The following is a 20269-nucleotide window of genomic DNA, read 5'->3' on the forward strand; positions in this document are numbered from 1 at the left end:
TGAAGTTGCATATATTACCCTCCATGGGCACATTGGAGAAAGAATTGCTATTGGCAAATGAAAGCGCACTTTTGCTCTGTCTGTTTTTGGATACCTGAAACCTACTCGAAGGGCATTTTCACACCTGACTCGTTTGGAGAATTTGTTTCGGAACCTGTTGCATTTACTACCTTAGTTTTGTTTGTTTAGACATATACAATATGAACACGGAAATCGCTCTCAGATTTGCACCAAAACAATCAGATCGCAAATGAACTCTGGACTGTTTCGCTTGTGTTGAGAATGTAGTCTGCCAGTTCAATGCAGAAGTAATCAATGAAGAATACAAATAATCTGATAAACTTTACAATTCATATCCACCCCAGGGATGGAAAATGTTTATTTGATGTCCTCTAAATGGAGATTGAATTCTGTTTTGCATAACTGACATAAACAGTACTCAAATTTGTACCGGTTGACACATGTTTATGGGTTATCATTTATATTGATGTATGAGCTAAATCCTGATCATTAACACAATTTTGGCCTTTTTTTAAATGTTGCCTTGTGAATGCAACTGAACCAAGGAGAAATTGACACATTGGAACATTTTTTAACTCTTGTTTCGGAACAAATCAAATGAGCTACAGGTCTAAAAACAGCCTCAAATTTTGAGTTTCTTCTACAATCTTTGCAGAGTAAGAAAAGATTCAGGTTTTCCTTTTGCACCTCTATACTCTGTGCAGATCAGTGTTAATGTGATAATTACTGATGAAAATGCTTGATGACAGTTTTATTTTAGATTTGGTCAACAGTAGCAAATACGAGATGAAAAAGACGCATCATGATGCTAGCTAAAGATTAAAACTGCTGACGCAAAATATGACTAGAAAAAAATAATACTGATGTATATTAACAGTGCACAAACAGAAGGAACATCTAGAGAAATAGGAGTTCAAAGGAGAAGAAATATCTAGAAGAATTGATTCATATAATCCAGAATGTTGAGAATTCCCCTGCTTGTGCTGCATGAACAGAAAGTGCTAATTACCTCACTCAAACGCATCCTATTTAATCATGATATTAATCACTATACCCACAACATAGACTATATGTAAGATTAAAACATGAACATGTGAATTTAACTAAATTACGTGCAAGCAAGAATGTATTACTAGCGTTGCGAATAATCTCTTTCTGTAAAAATGCGCTACACACAATGCAATTTCCTGCAGCTTTCATTGAGTCTATTTAGTTGACGTTGTGTGACATTTGGGATCATCCACCATGCCGTCATTCACAAGTGCCTTGATTATCCTCGATTCAAAGAATATCTGCCCCTGCTTAGTCAGTGCACCTCTGTGCAGTACAAGACATCGTCATTTTCTGCTTGAATTTTAGCAAATGCAACCAAAAATCTATAATTACAATCATAATTTAAAAACCTAGTAGCCATTGGCCACAGTCGGGAACACCATGTTCATATGCTGTTCCATCGGATATCATCTCGAGTAATAAAATTTCATCTTTACACCATGTGCCGCTTTTCACCCTCTGTTGAGATGAGATCTCTGCACACAACAACACAGCGTAAGCATGGTGTCAGATTTGCGGACAATGACTCTTTTGAACCAGAATTTTTTTTGAATGAATCAGCTGAAAAGATTAACAAAACTGATCTGTTTCAGGTTAGCAGTTTGATTTAAAGGAATAGTTCAGCCAAAAATGAAAATTCTCTCATGATTGACTCGCCTATAAGCCATCCTAAATGTGTATGTCTTTCTTTCTTCAGCAGAACCAAAATGAAGATTTTTATAGGCACATTTCAGCTCTGTATGGCTGTACAATGGGTGGGTGCGAGCTGTTTGATGGTCCAAAAGGCATATTTAGGCAGCATAAAAGTAATCTACATTCATCAAGTAATGTCTCCTGAAGTGAATTGATATGTTTTTGTTCAAAATAAATTGCTAATTAAAAATGTATTAATAAAAATAAAAAAACGCTTCCTGCTACCAGTCGACATAACATACTTGTATTATATGGACAAAAATAGCTTATTTAAGCTATACAAATATAAAAATCTTCACTTTGGTTCTGCTGAAGAACGAAAGGCATACACATCTGGGATAACTTAAAGAGGAGTAAATCATTAGTTATTTTTCAGTTCTGTTCGATTTAAACCAAGAACCGTTACTGTGATATCTACTTTAGGATCGTTGACTTACCATCAGTCTAATTACTGATTATTTGTTCATATGACAATGTGTAAATTAAGATACAGTGGCAAGAAAATGTCAAAAAGTATGGAATTACCTGCATTTATGTATAAATTTGTCTTAAAATCTGGTTTGATCTTCATCTAAGTAATGAACAAACAATCTGTTTTAACTAATAACACACAAATTATTGTATTGTTCTTGTACATATTCAATACATCATTTAAACCTTCACAGTGTAGGTTGGAAAAAGTATGTGAGCCGCTAGGCTAATGACATCAACAAAAGTTAGAGTCAAGAGTTGGTAAACCTGGCATCCAATTAATGAAACGAGATTGGAGGTGTGGGTTAAAGCTACTTTGACTCATAAAAAGTACTCAAACATTTTGAGTTTGCTATTCACTTAAGCATCTGCTGAGGTGGACTATGAAAAAGCTGGAAAGGGTTACAAAGTTATCTCGAAGAGCTTAGATATTCATCTGTCCACAGTTAGACAAACTGTCTATACATGCTGACTATTTAGTACTGTGGATAGTCTCCTGAGAAGTGGCCATCCAGACAAGATTACTCAAAGGGCACATCACAGAATGCTCAACGAGTTCATAAAAAAAACCCTAGAGTGACAGCTAAAGACTAGAAGGAATCATTGGAGCTGGTTAACATCTCTGTTCATGAGTTTACTATGCAGAAAACATTGAATAGGCATGGTGTCCATGGCAGGAAACCACGAAGGAAGCCGCTGCTTTCAAACAAAAACATTGCTTTGTGGCTTAACTTTTTTACCAAAGACCAACTTGACACTCCGCAATGCTACTGGGAAAATGGTTTGTGGACTGAATAAACTCTGGTTGAATTGTTTGGGAAGAACACTCCATCTGGTCACTGCATACCAACATGAAAACATCATCCCAACGGTGAAAAATGAATTCCCAAATTTATCAAGATATCCTACAGAATAATGTCAGGGTGGCTGTGCTCAAGCTAAAGCTCAGTAGAAGTTGGGTGATGCGGCAGGACAATGACTAATAACATCAAAGTATATTCACTACATAATTGCTTCAAAAAAAGACCAAAGTATACTTTGTGCATCCACGTTGCTGAGTATAGTATTAAAGTACACACAACAAATGCAATATGGTTGGCTGGGTACGTTCCGATCTGGAAAGCACAAAAATGAAGTATACCTGGGGCTTAACCCAATAGAGATGCTGTGGAATGACCTCAAGAGAGACATTCAAACCAGACATCCTAAGAATATGGCTGAGCTGAAGCAGTTCTGTAAGGAAGAATGATCCAAAAATCCTTCTGAACTTTGTGCTGGTCTAATCCACAGTTACTGGAAACACTTGCTTGAGTTTATTGCTGCCAAAGGTGGATCGACCAGTTATTAAACTTTTTATTGAGTTCATGTTGATTTTGACTGACAGTGTCATTAGAGAAAAGGGAAAAAAAAATCTGTTGCACATACATTTCAAAATAAGAGTATAAGAGTAAGTGTATTTCAGGCTCATAAATAATTTAAAGTCTCGCTTTATGTACCAAATCTTGTTATATTTTGTTTTTCTTTTTGTTTTTTTTCTGGTTATTATTATTATTTTGGTTGCACAATACATGTATAATTGGTTATCTGCCTCCTCCTGCTTTCTATCTTGCTCTGAACAACTAAATTGAGCAATTTTATATTTGGCAACTAAAAACAGCCATTTGGCTCCTGTATGTTTCAGTTTAAGGAACAACTGTCATTTTGTTAATCTGGGGCTCTGAATTTCCTTCAGAAAAGCATGTGATGGTTTGGTGTTGTTTGTAGTCCTCTCAATCTAATATAATTAATATATATCACCCTGACTGTTTACTTTTTAAGCATTTAATGCTGTGTCTCGTCACTGCCTGCTGATGCAGATCAAGGCGATAGCTGTTGCTACATTCTCTTGCTCAGCTTGATCTGAATCAACACAACCAGACCCTTTTATTCTCCCTGTCATTGACAATGCACCATCCTTCATTATTCCAATCAGTTTCCATTCAAGGGCAGACCAGCACTATAGATTACATCTACATTTGTCTTTTTTTGGATCAGTTGTAAAGTTAGCAATTCTTTGGTCACCTCAAACTGGTCCTTAATACCCTGACAAATATAGATAACTGAACATTTTCTGTAATTTCTACTAAATGTGAACATATTTATGCATTAAAATACAACTTATGCTATTAAACTTAATGAAAATATTGGCTGACCCTGTGCTCGTGTAGATGCTGGCAAAGTTAACTAAGTTTTCATGTAATGGTTTCTAATGTCTTTTTTTTTTTTTCCAGCATTTTACATTAGTGGTGCCTTTTTACTGGTGAAAAATTATTTAAATGTATATTTCTTAGAAGGACAACAATTTCACTACTAAAAACAGATAAGCACATTATATGGTACACATGTTAAACAAATAACTATTCATTCTTATAGTTATATCAGGTAGAAAACATGAACATTAAACTAAACTCATATTGGCTGTACAATATTCTTAACTTTGTTATGTGTTAGTTTATGTACACTGGTGGCCAAACTTTTGACATAATGTACAGATTGGATCTCTTATGGAAAGAAATTGGTACTTTTATTCACCAAAGTGGCATTCAACTGATCACAATGTGTAGTCAGGACATTAATAACATGAATAATTAAGAGTTCTCATCAAAAAATCCTCCATGTGCAGCAATGACAGCTTTGCATTCTAGCTGTCAGTTTGTCCAGATACTCGTGTGACATTTCACCCCACACTTCCTGCAGCACTTGCCATAGACTTGACTGTCTTGTTGGGCACTTCTCACACACCTCACATTCTAGCTGATACCACAAAACTCAATGGGGTTAAGATCCATAACACTCTTTTCCAATTATCTGTTGTCCAATGCCCTCTCTAAACTTTTCTTTTTGTTTTTCTGTTTCAAAAGTGTCTTTTTCTTTGCAATTCTTCCCATAAGACCTGCACCCCTGAGTCTTCTCTTTACTGTTGTACATGAAACTGGTGTTGAGCGGGTAGAATTCAATGAAGCTGTCAGCGGAGGACATGTGAGGCGTCTATTTCTCAAACTAGAGACTCTGATGTACTTATCCTCTTGTTTAGTTGTACATCTGGTCTTCCACATCTCTTTCTGTCCTTGTTAGAGCCAGTTGTCCTTTGTCTTTGTAGTGTACACCTTTGTATGAATAATTTTTTTTGGGCAATTTAAAGCATTGTATAGCCTTCATTCCTCAAAACAATGATTGACTGATGAGTTTCTAGAGAAAGTCGTTTCTTTTTTGACATTTTTGATCTAATATTGACCTTAAGACTTGCCAGTCTATTGCACACTGTGGCAACTCAAAAACAAACACAAATACAATGTTAAGCTTCATTTAACGAACCAAATAGCTTTCAGCGGTGTTTGATATAATGGGAAGTGATTTTCTAGAACCAAATTAGCAATTTAGCATGATTGCTCAAGGATAAGGTGTTGGAGTGATGGCAGCTGTCTAGATTTGATCAAAAATGACTTTTTTCAAATAGTGATGGTGCTGTTTTTTTATATCAGTAATGTGCTGGCTATATTTTGTGAATGCCACTTTAGTGAATTAAAGTACCAATTTCCTTCCGAAACAGCAAAATCTGTACATTATTCCAAACTAGACCACCTATGTAGCCTATGTATTAGTTTGGTTTATTTTTAGAGTTATAAAGTGTTGATCATAATCTTGACCAACTGTTTTGGAGATTATGTTCTTTTCCCTTTCAAGTATATGAAGTATAAGAGTTGTAATTTTATGCCGCTTGTATCCATAGAAAATTGCTGCCTGGGAGCTTTCCCAAAATGGCCGCAGAGTGGACTGACTTGCCTTGAAAGAACTTTGGTATCGTACAGTCTGATTTAATGTCAGTGTGCCATGGCTTTTACCCAAGATCTCAATGCAGTCATATCATACAGTCTGGCAAGGAACAACCGTTAAGGACCACAAAAATCATACGGTGTGCACCTGTCTTACTCTTTACTTGAGTAGAAGTAGTGGTTCTGGAAGTACTGAGAAATAATATGACAAGAATGAGTAAATAAAAAAATAAGTTGTTACTTTACTGATTAATTTTTTAGTACGCCTACAATGAAAACAATTGTGAACAAACTTAGGAAAATAATCTTGAATTCACTTATGTTGTTAAAAAAAGCTAGACTACGAGATGCAATCTAATAGACTTCCCCCATACCATTTCTGTCAAAGTACCAGTGATAATGGTTTAATAAAGGTTCATATACTAATAGACAGTATACTTTAACCTGTTATTCATGAATTGTTCATATTGTTTAGTTGTGTGTACATTTTTATCCTGAAACATCATGAACATCAGGAAGGAACAATGTTAGACATATAAAAATCTCCTGCTCCTCTAAATGGCCACATGTTCTGTGACATTTCTTTTAAACTGTAGAGCAAATATCAAAACTAATGACTCGGGGGGGTAATTGCCTGACCATTATGGATCCAGTCTCCTCAACAGTTGAAAACATGCCCTCTGGGTTGTGCAAGCGTACCTCCATTTGGAGCAAACAAGCCAAACATGACTCATTATCATTTCTTCCACTCCACGTTATGCAAATTTTGAACACTGGCTTTACAAACAAATGGTTTTCAAATGGAAGCGCTGACTAAATCAAGACTAAGACAACTTTGTTCATTCAGGTTTTGGGGAAAACTGGCATGCTTCATTGTCTCAACATTTTTTGGTTGACATGTGCATGCATTATTTTCAAACGGTTCCCCTTGGCAACTAAAATAAAAATGAGTATATGCAGTATCTTACAAAAGTGAGTATGTAAAGTATTATTTTTTCCAAAGCCTCTAGAAGTTGAATCCTGTCTAGTTAGATTTTTTTGAAAGCTTGTCTCGTGTTGCTCTAAACATTCACACATCCAATTGGCAATTATTAGGCCTGTTATAGCTGACGCACACTGCTGCTGGGGAATCAACCCACATGTCTCGCCTTTGCAGGTGCTATGTGATTTAGATTCTACAGTAACCTTTAGATGATGTCTCTGTTTTATTTTATTTAATTGTCTTGCCCGTGGTAGCTTAATAGATGCTGAAAATCAAGTGCATTTTCAAGTGCATTAATTAGTAAATTGTTAGTCTCCACACTTTATTTCTGCTATGACCATGAGCCTGAATTAGGAGCTGGTGAAAATTAAATGTAGATGGGTTATTTTGTCACTTGCGTTAGAAGATAATGATACATATAAACTGTAAAAAAAAAATAAAAAAAAAAACAGGTAAAATCATAAAATATATGCATACTGAGCTATAACTTATGAATATTTACTGGTGACACACATGTAAATAAATAGGGTGGGCAATAACATTCTTGATGGCAAGAACAAATAAACCAGCTTATTGAATTTGAATGCTTTTCTGCTTTGATTCTGCCAACCTCAGAAACGTGTGGGCTATTTTTGAAAGTTAATAAATGTCAAGACAGATTTAGGCATTATTACTTTCTGGACAGATGCAAGGTTTAGATATGAAATATGATCCAGCTCGAGGAATCGTTACACCCCTATTCCCTTGCCTTGTCAGTTCTGTTCAGAATGTCTGTGCTGTCTAGCCGTTTGACATGGTTGAATTGCTCCATAACGCTTTAAAATAGAAAATACTCATGTAGAATTAAAATAGGTCAATTTGAGGGAAGTCCAATTTAAGTGGCATGTGAGCCATTTGTGCTATACTATCACTGGAGATCGCATTTTGTCTCGAAGTACCGCCCGAGTGATGGGTGCATGCGGATATAGCAGAACTTTATTCTTCAATCACTCTGCGCACATCCATGTCCCACATGAGAAGCATATTTAGTGCTTATAAAGCGAGATGAATATCATGAGGTTGCTGCATCACCTGACGGATATGCGTACGGACGTGGCTGGCAGAAGAGTGGCAAAATATAAAAATATACATAGATTTTTATGCATCGCTTTGATGACATAGCATCGTTGGCTATTTCATCGATGCATCAATCCAGATCAATGGATCGTTTACACCCCTATTGTCCAAAGACCCTCTGTTCCTGTGTCTGATGATTCTGGTGCTCAGAGCTCTGAACCGTTGGCCATAGTGATTTTACCAGCCCTTTTCCTCACTCTGGAAGTTTACAGTTCTTGAAGGGGGTGCAGGGGGCTACCTATAATCCGCTCAGCAGTCCGAATTATCCTTTGTAGTCTTCTGAAGTCTGCTTTTGTAGCTGAACCAAACCAGTCAGTTATTGAAGTGCAGAGGACGGACTCAATGACTGCAGAGTAGAACTGTATCAGCAGCACCTGTGGCAGGTTGAAATTCCTCAGCTGATGAAGGAGGTACAACATCTGCTGGGCCATTTTCACAGTGGAGTCAATATGGGTCTCTCACTTCAGGTCCTGTGAGATGGTAGATCCCAGGAACCTGAATGACTCCACTGCTGCCACAGGGCTGTTTAGAATGGTGAGGGGGTTCAGTGTTGGGGTGTTCCTCCTAATGTCCATAATCATCTTCACTGCTTTGAGCATGTTGAGCTCTAGGTTATTATGACTGCACCAGTGAGCCAGCCATTCAACCTCCCTTCCGTATGCAGACTCATCGTCATCTTGGATGAGGCTAATGACAGTGGTGTTGTCTGAAAACTTCAGGAGCTTGACAGAGGGGTCCTTGGCAGTTCAGTCATTGGTATACAAGGAGAAGAGTAGTGGGGAGAGCACACATCCCTGGGGGGGCACCAGTGCTGATTCTACATGTGCTGGAAGTGAATTTCCCCTGTCTCACAAGCTGCTGCCTGTCAGTCAGAAACCTGCTGATCCACTGACAGATAGATGTGGGAACAGAGAGTTGGTGTAATTTAGTCTGGAGTATAGTTGGGATGATAGTGTTGAAAGCCGAACTGAAGTCCACAAAAAGGATCCTTGCATATGTCCCTGGTCTGTCCAGATGTTGCAGGATATAATGCAATCCTATGTTTACATTTACATTTATGCATTTGGCAGACCTTTTATCCAAAGCGACTTACAGTGCATTTATTACAGGGACAATTCCCCCGGAGCAACCTGGAGTTAAATGCCTTGCTCAAGGGCCCAACAGTGGCATCTTGGTGGTGCTGGGGCTTGAACCCCTGACCTTCTGGTCAGTAACCCTGAGCCTATGTTGACTGCATTCTCCACAGACCTGTTTGTTAAAAAAAAAAAAGTTTTCTTTAAAATTATCCTAAATACGTTACCTTTTTTTCTTTGCAATGGTCATCTATCATTTTTTATTTATTTAGTAAAAAAATTATTATAGAAATAAATTACTATTCAATAATAATAAATTATAAAGTATTAATGATAATTATTATTATTGTACAATAATTCTGTAATAACGTTTTAACTAAACATTATTATTATTGAAATAATATAATATTCAAGTTGACTAAGTTTCAAAAACATAACGATGAAAAGTGAACTGACCCTTTCACAAATTGGACACTTCTTTTTTTTTTTAAACAAAGCAGACAGATGCAATATGATTCGGATGCTTTAGTTATTTAGTTTGGTTCTTTTTAGCAGACTCAAGTATGAACACCTTTGCTAGAACAGTATTTCTGGTCAGCAGTCAAGTATGGGCAAAACTGGTTTAATTTTGGTTAAAAGGAATCACACTTTTTTGTTTTATGTTTATCATATTGCAGTTCAAATCGCAATTGTTTTCAGAATAATCACAATTTGTTTTTTGGCCAAATTGTTCAGCCCTTTGGCAGCAGTAACCTCCACCAAGCGTTTCCTGTAGCTGCGGATTAGACCTGCCCAGTGTTCAGAAGGAATTTCCATACAGAACTGTTTCAGCTCTGCCATATTCTTAAAATTTCTGGTGTGAACGACTCTCTTAAGGTCATTTCACAGCATCTCTATTGGGTTAAGGTGTAAACTCTGACTGGACCACTCCAAAGGGTGGATTTTCATTTTTTGAAGCCATTCTGTTGGGGATTTACTTTGATGTTAATAGTCATTGTCCTGCTACATCACCCAACTTCTACTGAGCTTCAACTGGCACACAGCCACCCTGACATTATCCTGTAGTATATTTTGATAAACTTGGGAATTAATTTTTGCCTCTGATGGCCAGCGGTCCAGGCCCTGAAGCAAGACACCAGTCCCAAATCATGATTCTCCCTCCACCGTACTTCACCTTTGGGATGATGTTTTCATGTTGGTATGTAGTTTCATTTTTATGCCATACGTAGTCCTACGTGCATTTTCTTCCCAAACAATTCAACCGTAGTTTCACCAGTCTACAAAACATTTTCCCAGTAGCGTTGTGGCGTGTCAAGGTGGTATTTAGCAAACTTCAGGAGTGCAGCAAATTGTTTTTTGGAAATTAGCAGCTTCCTTTGTGGTGTGCTGCCATGGACACCATGGCTGTTTAATGTTTTCCATTTAGTAGACTCATGAAAAGAGCTGCTAACCAGTTCCATTGATTAGCTATCTTTAGCTGTCACGCTAGGGTTCTTTTAAACCTCATTGAGCATTCCGTGGTGTGCTCTGAGTAATCTTGTCTGGACGGCCACTTCTAGGGAGAGTAGCCACAGTACTAAATCGTCTCCATTTATAGACAATTTGTCTAATTGTGGACAGATGAATATCTAAGCTCGTCGAGATGACTTAGTGACCCTTTCCAGCTTTATGCAGAGCAACAATTCTTGATCGTAGGTCTTCTGAGATCTCTTTTATGCGAGTCATTGTCCACGTCAGAAGATGTTTCTTGTGAACACCAAACTCAAAATGTTTAAGTGTCTCTTAGCTCTTATTCACACCTCAAATCTCATGTTGTTAATTGGACGCCAGGTTTGCCAACTCCTGACTCAAATTAGTTTTGTTGACGTCTTTAGCCAAGGGGTTCACTTAATTTTTACACAGCACTGTGAATGTTTAACGGGATGTGTTCAATAATGACTTGAAAGATTATAATTGTTTGTGTGTTGTTAGCTTAACCACATGGTGCTTGTCTATGCTTGTGACTTAAATGACACATTTTATGACCAATTTAAACAGAAAACCAGCTCATTCCAAAGTGTTCATATACTTTTTCTTGGCACTATATTAGATGCAGCAAGTAAGGTAGGAAGATAGAAGGCACATATTATATGATTCTTGTATGCTTTTCACATCTGTTCATTATAATGCATTCAAATCCCATATACTGATCTTCATTTCTACATTTTATTTAATGCTGTACTACACTAGACATTGCTGTCTGTCAATCTCTCCTCAAAATGTTTCTGAAAATAAAGTGAGTTAAAGTTTGACTTGCTTCTTGTTTTTCACAGCTTGTCTCCTGTGTCTGATTGTTTTAATGTGTTCAGGTGCTGCATCTCAATCAGCCTTGGGCGGACGTGGACATAAAGGACCTCTCTCGAGTTCACTGAAAACCAAGTCAATAGTGGATGGTGAGATACTGACTCAAGTAGACATGCACATACACACACACTTAAGTTTTATTCCTGTACTCAAATACTTGAACACACTCTCTTTTTCTGCCTGCCGTCACATGCCAACTTGCTCTTTGCTGTCCTCTGATGTCACCACGTCAGAGTTCAGGGAATATTTGGTCTTTTTATCTATAATAGATTGAGAGACAAGAGAATGCTAGCACTAAGAAGCTTCTTTTTAACCCATTCTTTTGTGAAGGTCTCAAATATTTTCCAGTTGATTTTGAATGAGGATACAGAAGGGTGTCGTAACGAAATTTGACTTTTCTTCCTCTGATGCAATTGGCTAAGGGCGATCTCTGACCTTTCTTGTGTAGAAACTTTCACACCAGCTCAGTCTCCGCTTCCATCTATTGACTTTCTTTTCTGTTTCAATCCTGCATCAGCTTGAAGAATTACTTCATGTGGTGTGAAATAGAAGGTGTCGGTGCTGTGTTCTGCTTGGCAGCATAAACTGCACTCATGGTGTTTTCTTAAGAGCAGAATCCTTATTCAAAAGAATCAAAATGTCAGTCAGAAAGATGCACTTTGAATAGAAAATTAGCGGCTGGTGTGATTATTTGTTTAGTGAGTTTTCTCTCACAGAGGTGTTCGTTTTATTCTATCTACAGCCTTCCAGGCTCCGACCCAGAGGAGCTCTCGTGGAAATGCTCCAAAGTCCTACGCTGATGAGGTATGTCCAAAATATATCCCTGCATGTCTCAGATAGTGGTAAAAATACACAGCGTTTTTATATTTTTGCAGGATACGCTTATCCACACACAGGCCAATAAAAAAGAGTGATGCTAGCACTACTTCATCTGTCTCTCACAAACACACACCGAGTCCTTAGCTGCTCTTGGCCAGCATACAATACTCACAATATCTGTTTGTGGTTCAAAAACTGTGGTCTACCAGCTTATTCTGACTTATCTTCTTGACTCAAGGCCAAATCAATTTCCTCTTCACACACGCTATCTTTCTGTTTGAGATTTGGGACTGAAGCATGGAATGTTCTTCTATAGAAGCTTTTTAATCTGCTCAGACACTGTCACCTTTAAAGTTGAGTCCACAGGAGGATGGGCTTCATTAAAGCACAACTTTGTAAATTTAAAGAGAATAATGGCAGGTTAATTTAGTTTTGCATCTAGCTTCTAGTCTGAAGATAAAGATCAATCAGTTTGTCATCAGTGTCAGTTGCTTTAGCACAGCACTTTGGTGCATCCTCTGGGTTTGAATCAGCTGGCATTTGATCATCTTATTCAGGTGAAAATGAATAGCATCCAAAGAGTTTCTTATCCTCTCTCTCTCTCGTGTGTATGGATCCTCTTTAATTCAAAGCAACAAACTGTATTTCTCACACAAAATCTTGGGTTAACAAAATTAATGTCAGTGACATCAAGTAATGTCAGTTATAGTTTGTTTGGCTACAGAAAACATAATGTGCACTAAAGTAATGTTCCTGGTTTAAAACAAGTTACGCTCAATCAACAGCATTTGAGGAAAAAAAAAACTGAGGTTATAGTAAAGCAATTTCAGTGAAAGTGAATAGGGTTGGAGGGTTTAAAGGCAGAAAAGCACTTACATTACTTCCTCTACATTAAGTAGGGTTTACTCCATTACGTCATCATGCCAACAAAGTTTAAAATAAATACAAATTTACGCAGAAAATGTAAGTGATTTACTCATGTTAACACTTGGATACACCAGTGTGCCAAAACATTATGACCACTCACAGGTGACACAAATAAAGTTGTTCATCTCCTAACAAGACCACATGTCAAGGTCTGAGTAGATATGAAGCTAAACAAACAATCAGTTCTCGTATTAAACGTGTTGAATGCAGGAGAAATGAGCAGGAGTAAAGACCTGAGCGACTTTGACAAGGGCCAAATTTTGGTAAGAGCATCTCTGAAACCGCAAAGTTTGTGGGGTGCTCCCGGTCAGCAGTGTTGAGTGTACATACCAACAGTCTTCTGAGGAGGCACAAACCGGCAACAGAGTGTTGGGCGCCCAAAGCTCATCGATGCGCGAGGTCAACGAAGGCTATCCCATCTGGGCTGAACTGACAAAAGGTCTACTGTGGCACAAGTCACAGAAAATTGTAATGATGGTTACAGGAGGAATGTGTCACAACACACAGTGAATAGCACCCTGCTGCGTATGGGGCTGCATAGCCACAGACCAGTTAGAGTGCCCATGATGACCCCTATCCACCATCGAAAGTGCCTACAATGGGCACGTGATTGTCGGAACTGGACCTTGGAGCAGTGAAAGAAAGCCAGTGGAGGGAGTGTGATGCTCTGGGCAGTGTTCTACTGGGAAACCCTGGGTCCGGCTATTTATGTGGACATCAATTTGACATGTTCCACATACCAAAACATCATTGCAGACCAGGTACACCCCTTCATGACAGTGGTATTCCCTGATGGCAGTGGCCTCTTTCAGCAGGATAATGTGCCCTGCCACACTGCACACATTGTTCGGGAATGGGTTCCCACAGTTGCCTGAAACACACTGAGTGCTCAATAATCATACACCAACATCTGCAATTGGCAGTAGTTAAGATGTAAACAGGATGTCGACACATTTGCCTTGAGCATAATTAGCACAAATGCATCATGAGAAGTAATTGCTCATGTACTAAGATTACCCGAGTGCTCATGGTTGAAGCTGTGAAATTAAATGGTGTTTGGAGGTGCTTAACGCTGACAGGTTGAGATAGAAAATCCAGGTTTCTTCCCTTCTAAATTACAATGCCAGAACATATGCAGCTCTTCAGCATTTTCAATTCAGTTGACAGTTGGATGAAGCACAACAGAATTCAGGGATGTCAGGATGTGATTTTCAATGTTTCAACTACTTCTATCTTGACATAGTGCCCTAAAAACACAATGGGGAAAACCAGTGACATGTTCCAAAATCAGCTGCCTGATGCATGTTATTGTTGGGTCAGGAATTAAAGGTATATGAGTGAGTGAATATTGTGAAAACAGGACAAATTGACCAACAGAGTTGCAAAATGGATTGCTGTCGACTGTAGGCTTGTTCAGTGAAATGGGAATAAAGCCACTTTTTTATTGTCTCTAATCAATGCTTTACTGCAATATATTTGAATCTGAATTATAATATTATATATGTGTAATTATTATGTATTATTTATATATAAACTATAAATGCGATTCATTTGATTAACTGGCATGTCATGTGAATAAAATTAATTAATTGACAGCCCTAGTGTTTACCTTAGTTTTTATGAGCCACATCATCATCATGAAAGTAATCTCCTTAATATTTGCTTATACTGGAGCACGAAAATATTAGATTGAATTTATGTTAAACCCCATTTACACTTAGTAGTAAAACGCATTTTGGTTGATCCGAAGTGGTCAGCATTAATACAATTGGAAACAGGTTCTAGAACTTTTTGTGATTGGATCACTTTAAACCACATATGGAGTAGGGATGCACTGATAGGAAAGTTATTTGTCGATATCGATTATTAAAAAAAAAAAAAAACTAGGCCGATACAATATATTGCTGCTTTTTGTACACTGTTTTACATTGGAATTATTATTTTGTAAAAGAGGTGTATATAAAGCTTTTATTCCACTGTTCTAACAATAAATAATATAATAAAAGATAATGCCATCCAGAACGCTAGAGGGCGCCGATTGCTCACACAGTACTGACTGAAGTGCTTAATGCAGAGACACAGCCTTTTAATGTTTAGCAATCATGCTAGGCTATGTTGCGATTTCAATCTTAATTAAATCAATCATGCTGCATTTATGGACATCATACCAATGTCTCAGATGTCAAAGTCTGCTGATTTCAAAACTTTTTGGAATGTTTCCCCCATCGTGTAGCCTATAGGTAAGAGCCATTTTCTAAATGGTCACATCCGTTTATGGTGTTTTTTCCACATTAACATGAGAAAAAGAAAGAATAAAAATTAAATATGACATGTTCTTTGGTGTGCCAACCCTCCTACATATTGTGGCTTTTATTATTTCTGGGTTGTGCATTTAAATTGAGAGCTTTTAAAAGTGTGTTACCAATTAATTATTAACCATATTTTTTCATATCAGCATTTTTATGCCTATAACCATAAAATTGTGGTTTAAATTTGGTCAATAATTTGCTGATAAACATCAGCAGCCAATACAATGGTGCATCCGTAATACTGAGAGACTTGATTAATTGGAGTGTGCATGCCTAAATGCATCGCAGTCCGATTAATCAAGATGCATTAAGTGTAAATGGGCTTGAGTTTCAAATTTTTCAACTGCACAAATGTGTTTTCTGTTTTTCATATCACTGTTCTTTGATATACAGTGCATTCAGAAAGTATTCAGGCACCTCACATTTTATGTTTCAGCCTTATGCTAAAATGCTTTAAATTATAAATGAATATAAATAAATATATTAATTTACCTTTGCAACCTTTGCACACCTGGATTTGGCAATTTTCTGCCATTCTTCTCTGCAGATACTCTAAAGCTTGTCAGGTTGGATAGGGACTGTCGGTGAACAGCCATTTTCAGGTCTCTTCAGAGATGTTCGATTAGGTTCAAGTCCGGCTCTGGCTGGGCCACTCCAGGACATTCTGAGTTGTCTATCAGCCACTTTTGCATTTTCTTGGCTCTGTACATAGGGTTGTTGGAAGGTGAACCGTTGGCCCAGTCTGAGGTCCTGAGTGATCTGCACCAGGTTTTCATTAAGGATATCTGTATTTTGTTGCGTTCAGCTTCCCTTCAACCCTGACCAGTCCCTGCCACTGAAAAACACCCCCACAGCATGATGATACTACAACCATGCTTCGCCGTTGGGATGTTATTGCGCAGGTGATGAGCGGTAACTGGTTTCCTCCAGACATTTCACTTGGAATTGAGGCCAAACAGTTCAATTCTCGTTTCATCAGACCGGAGAATCTTGTTTCTCAATGGTGGATATTTGTGTGACTTGCACTGTGGAGAGGCTTCCGTCTGGCCACTCTGCCATAAAGCCCAAATCGTTGGAGTGTTGCAGTGATGGTTGTCCTTCTACAAGTTTCTCCCATCTCCAAACATAATCTCTGGAGCTCAACCAGAGTAACCATTGGGTTCTTGGTCACCTCTCTTGCCAAGGCCCTTCTCCACCAACTGCTCAGTTTGGCCAGGCGGCCAGCTCTAGGAAGAGTCCTGGTTGTTCCAAACTTCCATTTAAGAATTATGGAGGTCACTGTGCTCTTGGGAACCTTCAATGCAGCCGACATTTTTTGGAGCCTTTCCGAGATCTGTGCTTGACCCAATCCTGACCCAGTGCTCTGCAGGCAGTTCCTTTGACCTCAAGGCTTGGTTTTTTGCTCAGATATGCATTTTCAGCTGTGAGACCTTATATAGACAGATGTGCGCCTTTCCAAATCATGTCCAATCAATTGAATTTTCCACAGGTGGACTCCAATCAAAGTGTTGAATCATCTCAAAGATGATCCAGAGAAATGGGATTCACCTGAGCTAAATTTCATGTTATATTTCAGTTTTTCTTTTTAATACATTTGCAGAGTTGTCAAAAATATGTTTTTTGCTTTGACATTATGGGGTATAGAGTGTAGATTGATGTGTAATTTTTTTAAGTGGTCTGAATACTTTCTGAATGCACTGTTCATTGACTTGTAAAACACATAAATATACATGCATTGTTTGCCTATACTGTGTGAAAAGTTAGTAATTATGCTTTAAAATGAAATAACTAGGCTGGGCTGTAAAGCTGTTTTAACAGTTTTATTCTTCATTTATTCAGTGTTTTATTTATTAAGGATCTTGATTTAAAAATGTCCAGTTCCAAGTGTTGAAAATATTGAATAATATTACGTTTGATTGGCAATGAGGGACTGGTTGTCTAAATGCATTGAATTGTTTTGACACCCAGTAATATGAGTACAGATCTCTGTCAAGACAATTACAATTTTGTTTAGTTTTTTACTACTAAAGGCAACAGTTATATATATAGTCTGCACTTTATCATCTCTATATTTAAAGGGACATATCTCTCAAAGACTGAGATGTATTTGTACAATATTCTTCTGCAGAACACAAACAAATATATTTTGAAGGATATATGTTTTTTTTTTTTTTTTGTCCATACAATTTAAGTCAATGAGGTCAAAAACATTCAAGCTCCATTAAGGACATAAAGGCAGCATAAAGGTAATTTCAGTGGTTTAATCTGTCATCTAAAGCAATGCGATCAGTTGTACAGCACTCTACACATGCATCAAACCCATAAAAGTGTGAACGAGCTACTCGTATGAACGTGCCAAGGAGACTGCTACTGAATAAGGACTTTTGTCTGTTTCTCACTCAAAGTAATCATATTGCTGTATGGATTACCCTTATATTGTTTTCACTCCTTTTTGGAGCTGGAAAGCTTTGGACCTCATTGACTTTGTATTGTACATTGTATGGACAAAAACACTTTATGCATCGTTTAAAATATCTTTGTAGGTGTTCTGCAGAAGAAAGAAAGTCAAAAGAGTTTGAGAGCATGAGGGTGAGTAAATGATGAAAGAATTATAATTTTGGGGTATAACTATCCCTTTAATATTTGAGAAGAAAGAGTGTGGAGTGACTGGGCACTGTTACTTCTGAAGAAATTCTTCTGAAAATACCATTAGGCATTCAGTGCCACAGGAACTATCATTATAGAGGTAGCATAAAACACACAAGAGGAGAAAGACGCAGTGGAGGGCTGTATTTCACAGGATTCAGGATGGTAAAATGGTCTTACTGTTCTGTGACATGTAATTAGATTTCATCTCCATTTGTCCTCTATTCATTAATTTTTCCCCCCTCTGTGCTGTCAGATCACTATAGAGGACAGTGACTCCGATGAGAATGCATCATTTGTTAAAGCTTCAAGGCCCACACAAAAGTAAGTGGTTGTTTACATTCATGTGTTTATTTGAAATGTAGAAAGAGATTGAAAGCTCATCTTATACTAATATACATTGCAGTATCTCTTTAGATTTCTACTTTGTCTATTTGCTTTAGTAATTTCATTGCCTATTTGGAGTTGTATTTTTTATATTAATTTGGAAAGCAAGCATCGGAAAGCTCTATGGAAAAGCGTAAGAATGAATGATAGCAGTAATAAAGACAGAATCTTATTGTTTGACAGAGAACCATTCAAAATTGATTCCTGTTATTGACTGTCAGGTACATACTGGACAACAGTGCAGTATTAAAATGAAAGTATTGAAAATAAATAGGAAAAACATTTGGTGTAAAGAACCAATTTATTATACACGATCAGCCACAACATTAAAACCACCTGCCTAATATCGTGTAGGTCCCATTCGTGCCTCCAAAACAGACCCGTCGAGGCATGGACTCCACAAGACCTCCTGGTGTCCTGTGGTATCTGGCACAAAGACGTTAGCAGCTGTTCCTTCAAGTCCTTTAAGTTGCGAGATGGGGCCTCCATAGATTGGACTTGTTGGTTCAGCACATCCCATAGATGCTCAATCGGATTGAGATCTGGGGAATTTGGAGGCCAAGTCAACACCTTGAAAGCTTCATCGTGTTCCTCAAACCATTCCCAAACAATATGTGTTCTGACACCTTTCTATCATGACCAGCATTACGTTTTTCAGCAATTTGTGCTGCAGTAGCTCTTCTGTGAGATCGGACCAGACGGGCTAGCCTTTGCTCCCTACGTTCATCAATAAGCCTTGGACTCGCCCATGACCCTGTCACCGGTTCACCGGTTGTCCTTCCTTGGACCACTTTTGGTAGGTATTAACCAATGCATACTGGGAACACCCCACAAGACCTGCTGTTTTGGAGATGCTCTTACCCAGTTGTCTAGCCGTCACAATTTGGCCCTAGTCAAAGTCGCTCAGATCCTTACACTTGCCAATTTATCCTGCTTCCAACAGATACAATTCTGTTTACTTGCTGCCTAATATATCCCACCCCTGACATGTGCCACTGTAACGAGATAATACATGTTATTCACCTGTCAGTGGTTTGAATTTTGTGGCTGATCAGTGTAAATGCAATTTCAATAGATTCTAAGTCTGACATTTGGCACTGGGGCTGGGTAAAAAATGTATTTTTCGATGCATCGCAATCTTCATTTGAACGATTTCAATATTTATTCTTAAATCCCAAGATTGATCTTTAACTCTATAGATCAACCCTCTACAATGCGAGTAATATGCAACTAAAAGTAATTGTGAATAGCCACAGGCAGGTTTATTTTCATATTTTACTCACCAGTGATTGAGCAGTAATGTTGCATAGAAGTTTAACACAGAGATACTTCGGCAGGGCCGGACTGGGACATAATTTCAGGCCGGGAGTCTCGCACTCATCCAGGCCACCCAATAAACACACAACAATTTGTAAAACCACAGCAGATTTTGGGGATAATGATTTAACAATACACTACGCAAATGTTGTATACGTTAATGCATGAACATGTAACATTCCAAATTAGGTTTAAATACATAATAAATATTTGTTAATGCATTTGATCATCTTATATAATGTAATAATACATAATTTCTACATATTGTTCGTTTTAATTTCATGTTAGTGCTTAATCGTG

General features: G+C 37.8%; 1 protein-coding gene across 3 annotated transcripts in view; it reads left to right on the forward strand.

Moving 5' to 3' along the window:
• The window catches only part of mre11a (MRE11 homolog A, double strand break repair nuclease), an 80397-nt gene that overhangs the window by 49201 nt on the left and 10927 nt on the right, over window positions 1–20269 (forward strand). For all 3 annotated transcript variants that reach the window (XM_052107109.1, XM_052107108.1, XM_052107110.1), the window contains 3 exons: window positions 11570–11653; window positions 12307–12368; window positions 18522–18589. In XM_052107109.1, coding sequence (XP_051963069.1) covers window positions 11570–11653; window positions 12307–12368; window positions 18522–18589 — 214 coding nt within the window. The remainder of the gene's footprint in view (window positions 1–11569; window positions 11654–12306; window positions 12369–18521; window positions 18590–20269) is intronic.

This window comes from Xyrauchen texanus, chromosome 36 (genome assembly GCF_025860055.1).
Source record: "Xyrauchen texanus isolate HMW12.3.18 chromosome 36, RBS_HiC_50CHRs, whole genome shotgun sequence".
NCBI lineage: Eukaryota > Metazoa > Chordata > Actinopteri > Cypriniformes > Catostomidae > Xyrauchen > Xyrauchen texanus.